Source organism: Anabrus simplex, chromosome 3, assembly GCF_040414725.1.
Source record: "Anabrus simplex isolate iqAnaSimp1 chromosome 3, ASM4041472v1, whole genome shotgun sequence".
Lineage (NCBI taxonomy): Eukaryota > Metazoa > Arthropoda > Insecta > Orthoptera > Tettigoniidae > Anabrus > Anabrus simplex.
This window is the reverse complement of record NC_090267.1, coordinates 185,326,638-185,346,017: the sequence shown is the minus strand read 5'-3', so window position 1 is coordinate 185,346,017 and position 19,380 is coordinate 185,326,638. Positions and strand designations below refer to the sequence as shown.

Genomic DNA, 19,380 nt, shown 5'->3' with positions numbered 1-19,380 from the left:
ATTTCTTCCAATGAACCTGACAACAATCCTCAACCTCCTGTCTCCTTCACGGAACTTCCTGCACCTAAACATGCCCCTTCATCTGATTCTCCACCCATATCGCACTTCAATTTATTTTTCTTTCTGCTAAACCTTATAGTCGGAGACAAATCACTACGCTGACCAACTCCTTTCATGTAATGAACTGTCACCCAATTCCTGATCTCGATGTTGGAGACACACTACAATTAAAAGATGTGTTAGGCTTAACCCTTTGGATGCCGACCCATAATAGGTCATCATATGCATAGAATGCCAAGCATGTTTCAATGGATTTTGCATCACTGTATAAAATATTTTATTTACGTCTCATTTTAAAAGATATGGAGGTAAAATTTGGTATGTGAGCTTGCTATACTCCAAGGAATATAAACATGTGACTTGCATTTCAAAAAACAAAATTTCGTGGAATAATGTGAACAGAAATATTACTTTTTATTTAAAAAAAGGAAAAACATAATTTGAAATTAATTAGCACATTTTACACTAAACCCAAAGTGACTAAGTGAAGATATTTAATCTTAACTCATATCTGGGATCATATAGGTTATGTTGTTAATGTAGGTCTACTTTACAATTTATAAACTAATTTTCAAAAACACTGAATACGTGAAGAGAAAGACACGAACAGTGTAACCTGTCAACGATTGAATATTTTATGAATTTTGAGAGAGTAATAGTTATCATTTGAGAGAACTGTGTCTAGTAGCAGTATTTGTTACTACAGAACAGTTCAGAAGATCAGAACAACATACAAAATCCACTAATAGTGTCAGAAATGAAAGTGTAAAGAACAGATTGAAATATTCTATGGGCAGAGCATCAGATTGAGGTAGGCCTACGTGTTTAGGCCCTGGGATTTAATAAAAATGGTGGGGATAGACAACATTACTTTCAGGGAATATGCATTCAGTCCAAGAATCATCTAATTCACTGTGATTTTCATTAGCACTGTCACTATAACTCTTTCACATTACACGAAATGATGTAAGCCCATTAGCCAATGGCACGGCTCCATCATTCTCTGGTGCGCTACCTGAAGACCCCAAAAATATCATAATCATCACTTTCGATAAAATTAGAGTCGCTTACATCTTCAAAGCAACCCAAAAGTTCCTCAATTTCTTCTCCCAAATTAGGCCTACGTGACGATATGCCTTGTTGTGATAATTGTACTATTTACAACTTTCCTACGACCTAAATAAATTGCTAGGTAATTATAACTGCAGTAGAAATAATAATAAACTTAATATATTATGATAAATAACTCAAATGCGTCAATTAGAACGTAAAATTATTGAAAACAAGTCACAAGCGGACATAAACAAACAAGGAGGCTGCCATATTGGATCATAGATGTCAAGCGCTCACAGATCATACAATCGCAATCGACGAGTAAACTAGCAAAAATGAAGCTATGTCAGTGCCATCTAATGACATAAGAAGGAATTACAAACATTCTACCTTCTTTCTAGTTGATTTGTGACGCAATCTAGCGCCTTACTACATAACTACACCACTTATGGCATTTTTCGTACAGAATGTAAGTGCCGATGCATCGGCATCTTGGCACTGTAAGAGTAAAATATTTTTATTGTCTGTATAATTCCCATTAGTGTTAGTGATAAGTGTTAATTATCTGTTAATGTAAATATACAACCATACCTTTAAGTGCTTCAACAGTGGTCTAAAACTTCGGATAACAACATAATATCTGGTGAAAAATCTTCAGTTCAACAATTTTCGGTGAGTTAAAATGTCTTGTCATTTTCCTTATTTTACTAGTGACATACATCTGAATTTGTATTTGTATTGTTTTTCTTTTTCTTGTTTAGAGTCATTATTTTACAGAATTCTGTTCATAAATAAATTCTCTATCCTTATGCATATGCTGGTCCTCGTGGGCCAGATGTAGCATGCTTGCCTCTCACCCGGTGGCCACGGGTTCAATTCCTGGCCAGGTCAGTGATTTTTACCTGGACCTGAGAGTTGGTTTGAGGTCCACTCAGCCTAAATGATTACAACTGAGGAGCTATCTGACTGTGAGATGGCCACCCCGGTCCAAAAACCTTAGAATAACAACCAAGAGGATTCGTCGCATTGACCATGCGTCACCTTGTACACTGCAGGCCTCGCACTGAACAGCGGTCACTTGGTAGTGTACCATTACGTTACATTTGAGGTGGTAACTATTATGGAAATACAGCGGACAAATATGGCACGGAGCAGCTTCAGGCGGTGTAAATGCGAACGGAATATAATCTTACAGCAAGTCGATCTTGATCAGTAGGCGGAGGTCGATATTGACCGGCAAAAGAGAAAAGAGTTTCCAAGATTGAACAACTATGGACCATGAAATAATTGAATTGATTCGATTCTTAAATACCTTGAGAAGAAAAACTGCATGAAGGAAGAACTGTACGTCTTACTACGAGATAGCGAAAGAAAATCAACGAATTATAAATACTAAAGTAATTTATATATAATACCGTTTAATGGTCAAAACTAAACCTTTCCTAACATCCCTTACATCAGCTAGCCACAAAGGAGCCGGGAATTGATCAGAGGAGCGCAGGAAAGAATTCAGCGAGAAAATGAAGGAATACTGGGCCAACAGGAAGGCTCAAGAGGCCACTAAGAACACAATCCACTATGCTAAAAGGGGCAGACGAAGACAAAAACACAGCTAGAACACAAGCACCGTGGTCCACAGATGGCCTAAACGCAAAGAAAAAAAATCTAAGGAATAAACCTCCAATATCTGCAGATACTTAAGGAATCAAAGAAAAACGTCAAGATATTGAAGTAAAGAAGAAACGCAGAAATAACTATCTCAAGTTATAAGCAGTACCTGTTTAGGCGACATATTTAACGAAAAGCAGACTAAAATTGAAGAAGTATATATAATTTAAGAGAAATATTTCTATCAGTTATAAAATATACAAACTCAAGTACACGTATTGGAAAACCTGCAATTCATCAGAGAAATATGTATTCTACAAAATATTTGCTGTCTTTTCGTTGCATGATCCCTGGTGACGTTATGAAGCTCGCCTAAACGGATGGAGAAAGATTGCGCAAGATGAACTCAGCTCAAGCCAAGATGCCCAGCCGAATCCAGCCGTGACGTGATCCTGGGGCATGATTGACTACTCCGAGATGTCCTAGTCGAGGAAGGAGCCAGCAACGGGAAAGTCGACACGAGATAAGTAATATGGTTTTGAACTTTGCATTATAAAATTTTAACTAATTGCTAGGATATATTTATTTCAGTGCAGAAGTGCCTACAGATATATATAAAGTGCCAATAAGTGAATACTATGGTCTGGATTTAAATAATTAACTGCTGACATGTGCATATATATGTTTTAAATGCCAATCTACTTGAGAAGACCAATTAATATCGAACTAATTGTGGTTAAGAGGAATGTATGCGATGTACATAACGTAACCTAGTTTTTATGAGCATTTTATCGGCAGACATGGCAAGTACGATTATGGTATTGAAAGGAAATGATTAAATATTAGGGAGTTTCAGTTTATGAATGGAGATTCAGACTATTGGACTGTTTTGACCGTAACACAGAGGTTATTGAAATTAAGTTGAATGTGTATTTTTATATATATGAAGGTATCGGGAAGAATTGAACTATGAGAATTGTATAATGTTGTTAGTCTGAGGAAATGTGTATTGTTCTCTGTGTAAGCAAAGCCTAGATGAGGTTATTGCGAGTTTCTGTGTCGGTTACGGTTTTTAATATAGAGGTTAACAATGCAAGAGATGGAATTAGGTCATGTTTATGTGAATGTATGTTACAGTCCAAGCGTTGTATGGTCGACAAATAGCATTGATGCCAGACATATCGCTAGGTTATTTGAGTATTACATGCAATATAATCTGAATATACGTACAGATGAAGGAACATCGCTTAACTAAAGATACGTCTTGATATGTGAATGTAGATCGGTAGAGTAGGTTTTTTAACCTGATTTTGGCACAGCGGTGAATAACTTGAGAGTTGGTTTTATATGCAATGGCACATATTTATGAAAACATTTGGCACGACTTTTGCATTTACGACTGATTGATTATCTTAATGGCGGCACTCAATAGTAAGAATACTTGAATTAATCTTGCACATATGAAAGTATAATAAGCTTGATATCAGTTTCGATAGGTACATTTATAGTTGCATTGATATTTTTTTTGAAACCATAATTAAGAAACATATTACTTATCATGTAGTGAAGAAGTTATAATGAAAATCCAAACCAAAATTTCAAATGAGAATCCAGTGGATGTTCCAAAGCTAGCCCAAATAATACTAACAGGAAGATATACCACTCCCTCCATGATGAATAAAGAATTATCCCTTTCTTACCCCATGAAACATATTAAAATAATGAATATGGTTATATGACTGGATGATATTCAGTTTAATGAATATAATATGATGAATTCAATTATGTTTACCATGAAGATTACGAGTTCAAGACTGATATTATATTATGAATCCAATTTCTTTTCACTATTGCTGATAATTTAATTCCTATTTTAATTATAAAACATTAGCATGCTAATAAATTAGATCTAGGCTTATTTATGTGTTTCTTTTCTTAAAGTAACTTATAGTGCGTAGTAATAGGATAGTATTAGAGCTATTTAAGGTTAGATATGCTGAATAATGAACATCCTATCAGGTTATTACCTACTTGCGGGGGAACTGAATGATTGATTAGAATCATGACTACTCTTCAACGGAACCTACGACTGATTTTTTTTATAAATTGAGAGTTGAATGAGATGTTTTACCCTGAGAACCGAATGTATATCTCCGACCATCGTACTTATTCATGCGAGAGACCCCTGCGTACATGATCGTTATCTTAGTTTTGGGTCATTTGCAGCCGAGGTATGATACTTTGATCGCCCAACTAGAGCTATATGAGTAGATAGGTGCCGATGACAGGAGAGTAGATGGTTGGAAAGGTGTAGTAGGTCATGGCCCACCAGGGCTGTAGCGCCATAGGTTTCTTAATTACGCATATTCTGTTGTATTGCAAATGTTTTAAAAAACAGATACTGAAGCAGAAAGTGAGAAAATGTTCTTTCTTAAAAATAAAAAACATCAACTATTAATTTTTGTATTTTAATAGCTCAGACATTTTTTTAATGTACGTAGTTCTCACGTAGAAAATTTCTTGTCGGTATTTCATGATGAGCATACTCCAGATACAAGAATTTAGAGCCTAATTTATTTTTCAGATTTTACACTTAGTTCATCCCAGATTTTAATGTTACGGAATATTGCACGTTCTGACCGTTTACAGTGCCATATTTCTGCCTGGTGACAAAACCTGGAACTAATAAATTTGTGGCCTAATTTGTGAGTGCATTGCATAATTAGGATATCTACGAAATTTCAGACTCCTACAATCATTACAGCCCGTGCTGTACTGCGCTGAATACCATAACTTTAATCGTGGACATCCAGTATATACTTTGGTTTCAATATAATATTCCCAATAATGAGCAAATATTTGCAAGAAAGACAGAAAAAAAAAAAAAAAAAAAAAAAAAAAAAAAAAAAAAAAAAAAAAAAAAAAAAAAAAAGTAAGTAGGTTTATGTGTCCTATGATATCATGACCATACCACTTCCAATTGTATGTGGAATCCCAATGACAGGGACATGTTTTATCATGTATAGGTCAGAAATGAAATGAGACTCTTAGAAGCAAGTAATAGCGTCACATTAAAGAAAAGGAAGTGAACCCTCAACGGTTATCATTACTGCGGTGAACTTGCAGTAATTTTTCTCTCTCTCTCTTTAAATATCGTAGCTGTGAATTATTTAATGAAGTTTTCTCATTACCCCAGTGTGAAAATAATTTCATACTGAACTGGCTGGCTGGAACACATCTGCTTGATTCAGCCTTACCTGTTTTAAAGCAATGAAGCGTTTGTGGTGTACCTTAGGCTGCTGCTGCTGTTGTTGCTGCTGCTGAGCTTCTTCGGCAGCTTCAGCTGTTGCAGAGGGAGACTCTTCAGTGCCTTTCTGAAACTCTTTGCGTAACAACTCAAGCTGACGTTCCACCATGCGCTGGAAAGTATCTTCGTCTACAGCCCGGACACAGTGCTGTGGACCCATATTATGTGATGTAATTAACCAAAAGGACAAATATTATTAACAGTTACAATACAGGATTTTTAGTGACATGTAAGTCCAAAAAGAAAAAGAGATAAACATTTTTAGAATCATATTATATACTGTTAGGTGTTTTAAGTCAGTTCAGTCTACAAATGAATTTAAAAAATGTCGAAGTGCCAGAATTTTGTCTTGCAGAAATAGTTTGCTAGGATTCAATGACATGGAGTTGTCACATTTAAAAACGCCCAAATATCAGTGTCCTCAACCAACATACAGGGTTGGCTGTAAAATGATTCACCATTTCTTTTATATAATTAATCAATCCAACGAGACATCCCATGTACATCTCAATAGCAGCAGCCAGTAGAGTATGAAAAAATACATGAGTAAACAAACGACACACAACTCATGATATTACTGGAAGGGGACTAATGTTTACAACATGGCCAACAATGGAAAACTTAGGACACAGCAGTGATCAGCAGTTGTGTTTTTTTTTCATGAAATTATAACACTATTGTGACTTCCAAGCATGGAATTCTACTAAACCCAGAAAAACAGACCACAGCAGTAACCCACCCAAGACTCATTTCCAACAACAAATGCATGTCCTTCCTCAAGGTACGATTTCAAAACAATGTTTTGCCTTTTTTTGCCAGAGCATAAACCATCTGATGTAATTAACCTCTCTGGTTGGACCAGACAATATCTGTAAGTAGACTAGTTTTTGCCACGTTACATACATTAAATAATTTCAAATTTACTTTTCTCTTCAGCCTAAAGAAGAAACTATTAGAAATCCTCATTTTCCCAATATTCAACTACTGTGATGTGGTTTACAAAGATGAAAAAACAAAACTCTGATATTAACTACAATGGGCACAGAATGCCTGCATGAGATTCATATGTAACTTGAAATAATTTTAGCATGATAACCAGCCTTATCACAGAGATGAGTTATTTATAAGGTTCAACCTATTTGAACTTGGATGACTACACCATGAAGACAAACATACGCTACATTTCTTGACAACATTGCACCGAACCCTCGCCTTACAATATCCAACCAACCTATATGAATGATTTCACAGCTTTACATCATTATTTTAAAAACCAGAGTACTGAATATGATACTGCTCGCTATTCCTTAACACACATCCTCAATTTATAACAACTTCTTCATTGATGTGGCCAGCCATGTACAGGATATCCTTCTGTCATTGCATGAAACAAATTTCATGGTTAAACGCCCATATCTCTCTCAGGTAAGGTAAGGGTGTATTCTGCCCGAAGGCAGGTCCGAACCTCCGCAAAGGTGTGCCTGAGCCGTAGTTTACGTGCGGTAGGGTGGCCAATTCCTTTCCACTCCTCGATTCCCATACCCCCCCATCAACAGCGCATGGCAACCCATCCAAATCTTTACCATGCCCAATGTTGCTTAATTTCAGAGATCTCACGGGATCCAGTGATTCAACACGGCTATGGCCGTTGGCTATCTCTCTCAATACATAAAATATTCTTCTGCTATGTCAGAGGGATGGCAAACCAAGGAAGTTTTAAAAGGTTCAAAATATCTCCATAGGCGAACACTTCGAACAGCAGCATATGGAAGAATAATAATAAGAAGAATTCATTCTCCATTTCTTCAATTATTATTGTTTTTTTTATATTATTAATGCTTCTAATATTAAAAGTAAGTTGTAGCTGTAGTACTCGCCTGTGATAGTTGGCCAAATAATCTGATTTATATATACTGTATTTATAATGTTCAACTGACTGGGCGAGTTGGTCGTGCGGTTAGGGGCGTGAAGCTGTGAGCTTGCACCTGGGAGATAGTGGGTTCAGCAGCCCTGAAGATGGTTTTCCGTGGTTTCCCATTATCACACCAGGCAAATGCTGGGGCTGTACCTTGATTAAGGCCACGGCCGCTTCCTTTCCTCTACTAGGCCTTTCCTATCCTATTTGTAACTTTTTGATGACTATTGATAAATAAATAATAAAATATATCATGAATAATATAAATAAAAATATGTAAATAACATTACTCAAAAACTTCATAGAATACTTTAAATGTATTACTTTAATACAAATAGTTAACCGAACTGTCCGTAGTATGGGCGCCAGAGTTCACCAGAATGGATCCCTCAAATTTCGATAGAGCATGATAAACTTTATATCCCAGGGCGTGTACATAACGCTGTGTAATGGTACATCTGCTGCAGGCCTTACCTAACCTCCTGAAAATGACTAAATAGGTAGGAACTGCACCTAGGTTCATCAATAACTCCACTGATTCTAAAATAGCTAACTATATTCTTAACAAAATCCGTGCATGAGCACCTCATCAACATACAACATTATACATATAATACACACATAAAATATTGCTGGAAGACTCCATATTTACAACAACAATAATGAAAACCGTGGGAAAACGAAAGCGAGAACTAAGCTACCATTTGTAGATAGTCCGATGAACAATGTACATGTATGAAGATAAATACCCTTCACTGTCTCTATATCAATTCGACTTACCGATTCTCATAATCAGCATTTCTAACATCACACAGATACTGTACCTCGTAATACTGTGTTCACAGACTTTAACACTTGTTGTAAAGATATATACATTTCAGTAACACACGCCTGTCGATCCTCAACATAAATTATGGAAAGTCTGAGATAGCTTTCACCAACATATAATGCCAGGTCGCCACAAGTGCTACATTACTTAATGTGCAAGCACTCTCCACAATCAGCCACTTTCCACGAACATAACAAAACTACGCTCCATGAACGTTTGAAGTCCAGTCCATTGCAGCCGTGTCACTCCAGTACCATGTATCAGCACCACTTCCTTCCCGTACAGTGTGTTAGTTGTGGTTCTCTTCCGTAGTGATTCTCTTATACAGTGTCACTGGTTGTAGTTGTCTTCCTTCTCGTTCCTTTACAATCTCCCTGGTTGCCGCCGTATGATCAACCTTTATAGACATCAACATCCCCCTCCTCTCAGATGATACGTTTGGATTGGTGCTTGCCAGCCAATCATGAGTGAACCTCTTGTCAAGACCATGCCCTGAACTTCTCCTTGCTCCCAAGGGATAAACAAACTCTGGGGTTTGTTACATGAGTCAACGAACTTCCCTAATACAACAACAAGCTCATCTCATCAGGCTGGGATATATACATGACTCATGGAATTTCCCGACACAAGTACATCACAACAAACACTGGGGTAGCCACATGACTCATCCAAATTACCAGAGTTATTAAAGCAATGTTTTCCCACTTGTGCAAAACAAATTACTCATACCTACATATGTGGATATCTTCCAGCTTACAAATATAAATGGCAAAATATACAAATGAAATACTGATAATAATAATAATGATAATAATAATAATTCGAATACTGACAATAATATCTCTAACTTCTACATATAATTCGGGGGCGTGATATATGTACTATCACACATTGTCACCGTAAGACCTATCATTTAAAGCTAAAAACTTCATAATTGTTCCGTATTGAACTGAGGATCACAATACTAAAAAGAAAGTATAAAGGTTCCACCTTTTCAATACACTGTTATTAAGTTGTACCAATGTTAACTTTGGGACTGGTTTCGACACATTTAAAGTGTCATCATCAGCCGATTAAGAGAACTGGTCAAAAAGATGTACGCAGAAATATCAACGCTTTTTTTGAAGAAGTAAATTCAGTTGAAGTTCATTTGTAATGTGACAGTCTTGTATATTCCTGCTGTGCTGTAATCACATAAAAAGACACTGAATTGATGGTTAGTAACGAGAAACACTGATCCAACATAAAATTGATTGATCTTGAGAGATGCAGTTTGTGTACAGTCGTAGCTAAGCAAGGTCTTACAGGCATTTGTTTTATCGGCACATTGAAGAGTGGAAAGTGACATACATAATAAACAAAAATAATGTCTTTTCAAACTCAGGCGTACACCAGTTTAAATGCAATAACTGCAACTCTTCTTACATAGGACAAACTGGTCGCAACTTCAAAATTAGATACTCTGAACACGTTAATGCAATAAAATATAACAGGTTTTTGGCAGTAGGGCAACATATGCACGATTGAAAAACTGATCAATGTGTATAAAACAGTTTTCAGTGATATCAAGGAGAGGGCCTTTGTTTCGGGTGCTGAGAATTTCGATATCTTGGTCTATTGTAGTGAAACTGGAATCATTAAATGCTTCCTTGCACTGACAAACTGCCACAGCCTTTACACTATCGAAGTCTTTTACTACACCTTTGATTGTCTCAAAATGTTCATTGTAAAACAACACAGCTTCGACCCAGGTACTCCCAACGAGTTACCACTGGTTTGGGAGGTAAAGGCATGTTTTGTAGTTTTTCTTTGTAGGCCTTGATGTGAGCAGGTGCCTTAAGGAACCTTCTTTGTTGATGAAATCAGTTTGTTTACATTCCCAAACGTGGATCGTACTTTTTCAGTGAGGCGATGTACTCCGTGAGCAAGGCATGTCAAATGAATCATATTCGTGTAAAATACTAGGAGGGCTTTTCCTGCTTTGATCATGTTGGGAGCAGCGTCTGAGAGGATAACAAACATTCTTTCATCTGCAGAAGATTCTGAAAATATCTCTTTAATGCCCTTATTCCCAAATCTGGCAGTCATAGAATGATTTACATTTTGTAATTCTTTGCAGGCCACCAAATAGGAAGAAGTAGGTTCTTTTTTTAATGCACCAACAATTAAATTAGCAATGTAACAGCCACAATTGTCGGTAGCTTTATCAGCTGAAATCCAACTCATTGTGTATTTCTTCCAGAACATGTAGATAAATTGTCGGTATGTAATTTTTAAGCAATGTTGATTCATCTGGTATATATTTTGATTTAAGCAATATTTGCACAGAAAACCTTTGAGGATAGGGTTTGTAAGTTTAATGAAGAGGAATATTATTTGCAATGAATGCTTCACATAGATCCATGTTAAAGTGATTTTTGTCATTTCCTCTGGAGGTTAAATCATTGCTAATGTTACTTGCCACTGTTAAAAGTTGTTGCCGTGGGCCTTTCTTTTGCATTCCTGCGAGATGAAGTTTTGTTTTGACATGCTTATCTACTTAAAACGTTTTGTGCACAAAACATTTTTCTCACAAGTTCAACAGTATAACTTATTTCTGTCATAAGTAAATGTTCCAGGATGGTCAGCTATCCACGAAATGGCATTTCATTTTTCGGGTGGCATGGTGCACTGCACGTTACACACTACGCTTTGAAGTTTGTACAAATAAATAGAGAACTAAACGGAAACAATACACGTGTGACAAACAACGTACGTAATTTATTTGCATCGGCGATGAATTATCACTATGGCAGGCGAGGGGATCAAGCGGGTGCGCGGGCGGCAGGCGCATTGACTCTGCGCAGTTATATGCCACAGTCACCATAAAACATTAAAACGAGAGTTTGAGCCTGCCCTTTTAGATTTCTAAAATACTGTAAATAAACTCCGGCCTCAGATTTTGCAGCTTTAGATTTTGCACATTTCTTAGGTTTTGCTCAATGCTTGTTTTAGATATTGCATAAGCGCATATTTTTTCTGGTATGCCAGTTTGACATGGTAAATTTAAAAGTTGATAGAATAAAATGATTGCTTAATACAAATCAATGACTAAAATACTAATAATTTCAATTAATAGTTTTGCAGTATCATAGTCATTGAAGTATCTTGTAGTAATTGAATGATTTCCTTAACATTCTTTCAGTTTATTGTTATATTTTGTTAAGCATTTTATATTACACTAAACTATATAGTACTAACCTACAGAAATATCCAATCAGATCCAAGAGCACATATGCGCATGAGCGAGCAATATCTGCGAACTGCCGGGTCCCGCAAACTAGCAAAATCTGAGGCTTGAGTGTATATCCCTAAAATATGCATCATTGCCAGTTTTCAGTTAAAATATGTAATAACCGGTGAAAAGGGGCTAAATATGCAAATGCATATACAGTGGAACTTCGATTCTCCGTTTTTGGAGGGACCATGGAAAAAAAAAGTACAACACGGGAAAACGGAAATCCGGGAACGAATGAATCATCAACAATTTACTAAACATCAGAAAAATGGAATATGTATATTTACAATCTTACAAACGCCCCTAAACCAAACCAAACTACAGGCCCAATGGGCCTTCCGCCTACCAAGCGACCGACCTGGGTCCGAAGCCCTGCAAATTACAAGGTGACGCATGGTCAGTGTAACGAATCCTCTTGGCTGTTATTCCTGGCTCTCTAGACCGGGGTCGCCATATTACCATGAAATAGCTCCTCAATTAAAGGTAATCGTAGAATGACTGAACCTGGAACCAGCCTTCATATCCAGGTAAAAATGCCTGACCCAGCCAATAATCGAAACCGAGCCCTCCGGGTGAGAGGCAGGCAAGTTAGACAGCGGGGCTGGCTTCAAACGTTAATTACCGGTACGCGACTTAAAAATCTCGAAACTTTACATTCCGTTTTACCAGGGAAACTTCGCCAGTTTCCTCTGAAAACTTCGTCAAATTCCTTTGAAAACTTCTTTCAGTTCGGCAACTTTGATCAGCCAAACTATTCGAAAAATTTAATACCCGTAACGCCAAGCCAAACAACAATCGATCACAAGTAGTTTTTCATTCTCTAATCTAATAAAATAAAGCACATTAGATAAAAAAGCGTCCAACATGATGGCAAAATCCCCCTTTTTAAAATCTTCCATTGTAATTTGGTCACTGGTATACTGTTCCTAGTCAGTTTATGGAAATCTTGTACCTGTAAATTAGGCCTACATCGACTTTTAAAGGTTATGTTGAACTCGAGAATATGGTTTTTAAAGTATCAATCCTCAAGTTCTAGAATGCATTATATTTAGTTCTGCCCGTCACTAATCACAATCAAACTGGAAAGAGAAAAAATAACAGTCCCGAAATTACCTACGATTATTCGCGACCTTGAACTCAGCTGGAAAGCTGCTGTAAAAGTCGGTACAGTACAAGTTCGAAATGATACAAAGTTTTTAAATGTAACGTGCGCAAATAAAACGACTGTAGTTTTTATAACATTTTAACACAAAAATGTGAAATTCCCAGTCTTATAATATTAGGACGAAAACAGTAATAGGCAATCCCAAAATCTCCCATGGCTTTATGTATGTAAGGTGCAACATATTATGACCTTCCAATGACGTGTAATTACATGTCAGGGAGTCACTGAAGGTCATAATTATGATAAATGCATATGGACGGCATAGATGTAAGATAAATTGTTGATGCACGGCGAATTTATATATATTCGTAAAATATGAGCCGACACAACTCGCGAATTGATGGTAGATCTTATGGAAGAGAATCGGTAGATCAAGCTCAGAACCCCGTGGTATACATCAGACCGCATGAAAACAGTGTAGTCGCAAGCGAGTATCAATAAATATTTGCAGTAACAGCTGAGAAGGAAGGAAGGCCAGACATTACATCTAGTATTACAGACGTCAAGGAGGCCATGGATTGAGCCGGAATTACATACAGTTAATCATCTAACAGGCATGTGGTGTGACGTACTTCAAGTGGAGAAGAATAAACAATAGTAGAGTGTGTTCCTTTGTGAATCTCCGTGATAACGTTTCCTCAAATGTCAAAATCATATATAAAGAAGTCAGGATCATAGTTATGTGGTTCATGGAAAGCAGCTTCATTATTATTATTATTATTATTATTATTATTATTATTGTAAATAATGAAGTTATAGTTTGTTTCAATATTAATTCTTGAGTAGCAGAAAAATATCGGGAAGCAAATAGTGGGCACGGGTCTTGTATGCGAGTTAAAGTCTTTAAAATTTAAGAAGTTGGGACCCAAATAATGTTTGATAAGCTAAATATAGCACTGAGCGACACTAATTTATACAGGCCAGTATTAATCGATAACAGTGGACTTGTAAATCTGTATGAATTCGCTCTAATTATTTTGTTCGAGTTTCAGATTGAACCCAAGATGTTGCCTATATTTGTGAATAAGAAAGTCCATATAGAGATGTTCGAGTGAACCAGTAGGATCTTGGTGGATCCGCACCCTGCCGAGATGAATGAGATGGCTGAAAAAAATAACCTGACGACCAATACCTGTGGAGAAACGAGGAAGTCAGATGAGTAGTCGAACCTTGCCCTTCTTGTTTACTTGTAGATGCTTATAGTAGATCTTTTTAAATGTCACACAGGCGATATAAAGTGAAATAACTTGAATGTTCTAACGTGCTAACGGTGTTGGTTTAACGTCATATAATGCTACTGCGTATATTAGAATAATGTTTTCCGTCGGTGAGTATTAGGGTTAGGCGATCTTTCCTGCGTTGTTTTCCGTGTTAGTGGAACAGCTGTGAAGCGAGTGTGATCTTGAATGCTACAGGTAAGTTTGAAGTACCGATGTGCGAGATATTTGATGTGGTGATCTTATAATATGAATAATTCCGCGGAGTGTTATGATATGTTTTGTGGATCGATTCAGTGATGGTTGTATGATTAATAGTGAAGCTCTTCAAAGATATTTTAGCTCATTTATGTAGGAAATGACGAGTATTTTCGTTATGTGGTGGACATTGTGTGGCGTAAAATATGTAGGGTCATCTAAAGGTATAGTTGACGGTATAATTAGAGAATGATTTATTGAGTGGTGAATTGCGGTAGTAATTTAATTCTTTGAGATGGCCAATGGTTATGATAGTGTTATTGAGAAGTATTTCCGCCGCGTATGTTTGAGTTTATTAGATGAGCGAGTTTCGTAGCGTTGATTAAATGCTTTTCGAAGAGATTGGTTAGGCATATGAGCTGACTTGAGTTTAATTTGGTATCACATGGATAGCGGAATGTATTTTACGAACACACGAGTAAGATCTTCGACAAGCTACTCGAACGATAATTAGATTGTGGGAGTATTGTCACCTGTACTGTAGATCAACTTGTAGCGTTGCTAGATGTAGTAAGTTGGCGCTGTAGAAGCATTTTCCAGCAGGATGGAGTGGAGCCGATACAACGCAGATCGTCTGGCATTTGATCGTTCACTTATTTATAACAGTAGTTAGTACTTTATTTCAGGTGCAGCCATATGATGCCGTTGGTTGGATGGAGACATGCAGTTATTTATTTATGGAGCAATGATACTATTATTATGTATTTGAAGGATTTTTTTTGTGTTTATCATGCGCCGTTAGAAAATTCAAGTTATCAGTTAGTTAGAAGGTTATAATGAAGTAATAGGAAAAGTAGAGCAGGGAGGACAGGTTCGTCTATGTGTCAGCGAATGAACAAACAAGATGAATGAATAGAAACTGAAATTGCTGGTTTTCCATTATATTAATTTACATTTATTTAAGTGAATCAGTGTTGTGTAATGATGAGATTTTAATTTAATGACTGACAATTATTTTTCAAGATAGACTTGATTCTTTTAATGCGGTGCGATAAGAGATGCACAAGGATAATTTATTTTACGTTGCATATTCAGTTGTTCAATTGTAGTCAGTTAATTTCATTTTATTAAAATTATTATATTTCCAATTTCTCATTGCAACTTTCATTTATGCCTAATTTAAGTGAACTCATTATTTCGAGACTGATGTTGGATCATTACCAGGTTAATTATTGATAGGATGTGACCGCTTTCTTTCCGAAGGGCCATGCCCTGAGTGGAGGATCATGTAAACCACTGAATTCTAGTCGAGCGTATTATGAAATTTATTATCATCTTCGAACTAGGCGTCCCACGAACGGTCACAATATGTTCTGGTCTCGATATCATAATCGTATACGACAATATTCAATTTGTGTTACTTAAGAAGAGCAGTTTCGATTCCTGCTTAAAAGCCCAGTGACTGTACAGTGACCTGAGGAAAATGTCGAAAACCAGTTTGGCGATACACTCGAAAAAAGTAAAAAAATAAACCTCTAACCCTGGGCATAATGTAGACGTTTTGCAAGTACGAACATTTGACGAAACTCGTTCAGTCTTCAAATAAAGCTGTCAAAATGGGCTCTGTCTCCTTCCGATTGTGGGCACTCTCTGCTTTATGATTTCCGAGGATTCTCTAAACAATACCACCTGAATGCGATGCTAAGATGGTCCCTTATGCAAGCTCACTGCCGATCGCTTTTCCAGTACAGTACTTCCTCAAATTACCGCAGTGACGGGATGTCAACACCAAGATCCGTAAGTACGCCGTAGCCGTCTTTTCGTAAGATACAGTTTCTTGAAAAACGCATGATCAAGGATTTAGCATTGATGGGACTGAAATTTCTGGACGGTTAAACCAGGAAATCGTTTTTTCGAGGAACGGATAATGCGGGATTTTTACAACGTGATTTAATTAGGATGCTCGCGGTACCACGTAATTTGAATGAATAACATGGGAAAACGTAGTTTCTGGGAATGTATAATCGAGGTTCTACTATAATCCGGTCTTTAGTAGTAACACTTTTGCATCAATTGTGACTCTAGAATCGCTTTGAGTCACAGATATTGAACCGGGCCTCAGTCCCATAGGTCTGTCAGTTAATAATAACAGTTCGAATACAGCAGGCAATAATCTTGTATATTATTTATGTGGCTACTTGAATCACGCAGCAGCAAAGCAACTTGTACCTTGCAGTGAGTGTATGAAATCATTAGAATGTGATTCTGAAACTCAATGTGTTCTTAGTGATGTGAGCGTTCTTTCCAAATCACGGGATTTTGGTGGTAGTGACTCTAAATACCTCAAATATCCTTCATCAGCCTTCTATTACATGATGAAACATGTACATACTACAATGGAAGAAAAGCTGAAAAGAGAAGGCGCATTGTGGGGCGATATATGCCAGTGTTTCGAAATTTGTGCTACTCGGAGGATAATCTGTTATTACATTTGCTCAAAATTGTATTACATTGTATTATATTACATTACGTGCAGATTTATTTTTTGTGCAAAGGAAATGCTGCTTGTTGTTTGAAGGGGCCTAACATCTAGGTCATCGGCCCAGAGGTGAAGTCCATGTCATCTTCTAAAGCAGCAAGAAAGGTATTGAAAGTTTCTTCCCATTAGAGGAAAGTGTTTTTAATTGTGTGTGTCCTGCATTCAATTTTTTTAAAAAATATTTATTTCTGTAAACGGTACTTCAGTTTGTTATATATAATAATTGTATTAACGTGTATTTGAATTATTTACAGAAGCTCCAGCTATTTCATGATATGGTATGCAGTACTGCAGTCGCGTTTAAGGCCAAGTTAACTAGCTCTGCCTTGCGGCAGGAACAATGAACCACATGAGTTCTACCACTTAATACTTCACTCGTCCTGCAATGGCTAATGGAAGAAAGTAGAGATGAACAAGATGTTATAGAAATAAGACAGGGCATACAGGAGGAGTAAAGTTTTAAAAGGAGTCAAAAACGTACAGGAGGACCACAAGAATTCAAGGCTCAAATACTAATTCAATGTCAGGACAAGAAAGGAACATGGATTTTATGAAGATACTGATAGAAATGAATAAGAAGTTGGAAGAAAATAGAGAGGAAACAAAGAGGGATAATGATTTTTTTGTTTGCTGGAGGTATAATGTCACACTAACACATCAAAGGTTTTCTGTGACACAGGGATGGGAAAGGGGTTGGGATTGGGAAGGTAGCAGCCATGGCCTTAATTAAGGTACAGCCCCAGCATTCGCCTGGTGTGAAAGTGGGAAATCACAGAAAACCATCCTCAGAGCTGCTGACAGTGGGAGAGGGAGAATGAACTGAGAGATAAGTAAGAAGTCAGAGAAGGTTGAACAAAGCAGTAAAATGCTGGAGGAACCGATTAGGGAAATGAAAGTAGTGATGGAAGGAACAGAAGTTAACCTTTAGAAAAGGAATGTCAAGAAAACAGACAGGATAATCTTACTGTTTCACACAATATAATGAATTTAGATGAAAGGGTAGAAAAAGAATGGTGCACAAGTAGTAAGTCAGAAAAATAGAAAAGGGATTGAATAAGACTGATATGAGAGTGGATGGGAGTATAAAACAAGTAAATATAATGGGAACCGAGATTAAGGAATTGAAGGCTGATGTAATAAAAAAGAATCAAATAAATGAAGATAAATTAACTGACCAGAGTTGATATATTAAGAGTACTGGAAATAATATGAAAGAACTAGCAGAGAAGATGGAAATGATAGGTACAAGTGTGGAACAGCAAGAGGCAACGATAGTAAAAGTACTAGAGAGTGTGAGACTGGATGTACTGAAATGAGAAGGAAACAGAATATAACTACAGTAATGACTTGTCCAACCAGACTTTATGACAAAGCTTTGTAAAATTTGATGGTAAACAGAAAAATCCCCATGTAGTATATTAAGATAACAGAAGGAAAAGAGGATTCGAAGATGGTAGTGTTGAACGGAAAAAGGTTTTGTATTCAATAACAGAAGTGATGCAAGGTGAGGAGTATATTTGTATATGGGTTTTTAACCCAGCAACGCCGTGCTGTACCGTACAGTACCAGTGTGCATTACTTCAGATTTATCCATGTTGATCATTATTCGCAACATAAATCTGGCAACTTAGCTTTACATTGTCAAGGTGATACTATCAACAATGCCTGAAATCAACACAGGGTTTTATTTGAGTGTTTGTGGCAACCACTGCTTGGAATTTGAGATCATGTAGAGAGGAATAAAAATGACTGCCCACCTAAGGTACGTTGTTTTATTTCTTTCATAAAGGTTGACAATACAATTTTGTATCGTGTGGTTTATTATCTTGAAATATCAGTCCATGACTTGAAATAACAAGCAATTGGTCAGCATTTCTGTGTTAGCTGTTATGACACTAATAATTCTGTTGGTATCGTATGGTACCACACGGCGCTTACCGCACCTCTCTGTTCCTTTCCTCCTCCTTGCTTCTAAAGGCAATTCTAAAGAAACAATTCCAACTGTAGTTGCAAATAATGATTTGTGTGTGTCATTCAATTGTATAATTGTAGATTTACATACATACATTATCACATACATACATTATCATTATAGACCATTAAGCCCTTCAGCGTTTAGTCTGCAAGCCTCTGTGAATTTACTAAACATCGCCACAACCCTCTGTTTGCAACTAGTGCTGTGGCCTCATTTAATTCTATACCTCTTATCTTT

The 19,380-nt window shown here is 36.8% G+C and overlaps 1 protein-coding gene across 8 annotated transcripts in view; it reads right to left on the bottom strand.

Annotated features, from left to right (window-relative positions):
* Positions 1-19,380, bottom strand: part of LOC136866132 (SWI/SNF-related matrix-associated actin-dependent regulator of chromatin subfamily E member 1) — a 221,649-nt gene that overhangs the window by 35,870 nt on the left and 166,399 nt on the right. For 6 of the 8 annotated variants that reach the window (XM_067142826.2, XM_067142828.2, XM_067142827.2 and 3 more), the window contains one exon: positions 5,979-6,176. The exons of 1 other annotated variant lie outside the window; for it this stretch is intronic. In XM_067142826.2, coding sequence (XP_066998927.2) covers positions 5,979-6,176 — 198 coding nt within the window. The remainder of the gene's footprint in view (positions 1-5,978; positions 6,177-19,380) is intronic. One more of the 8 variants, XM_067142825.2, reaches the window with a different exon arrangement.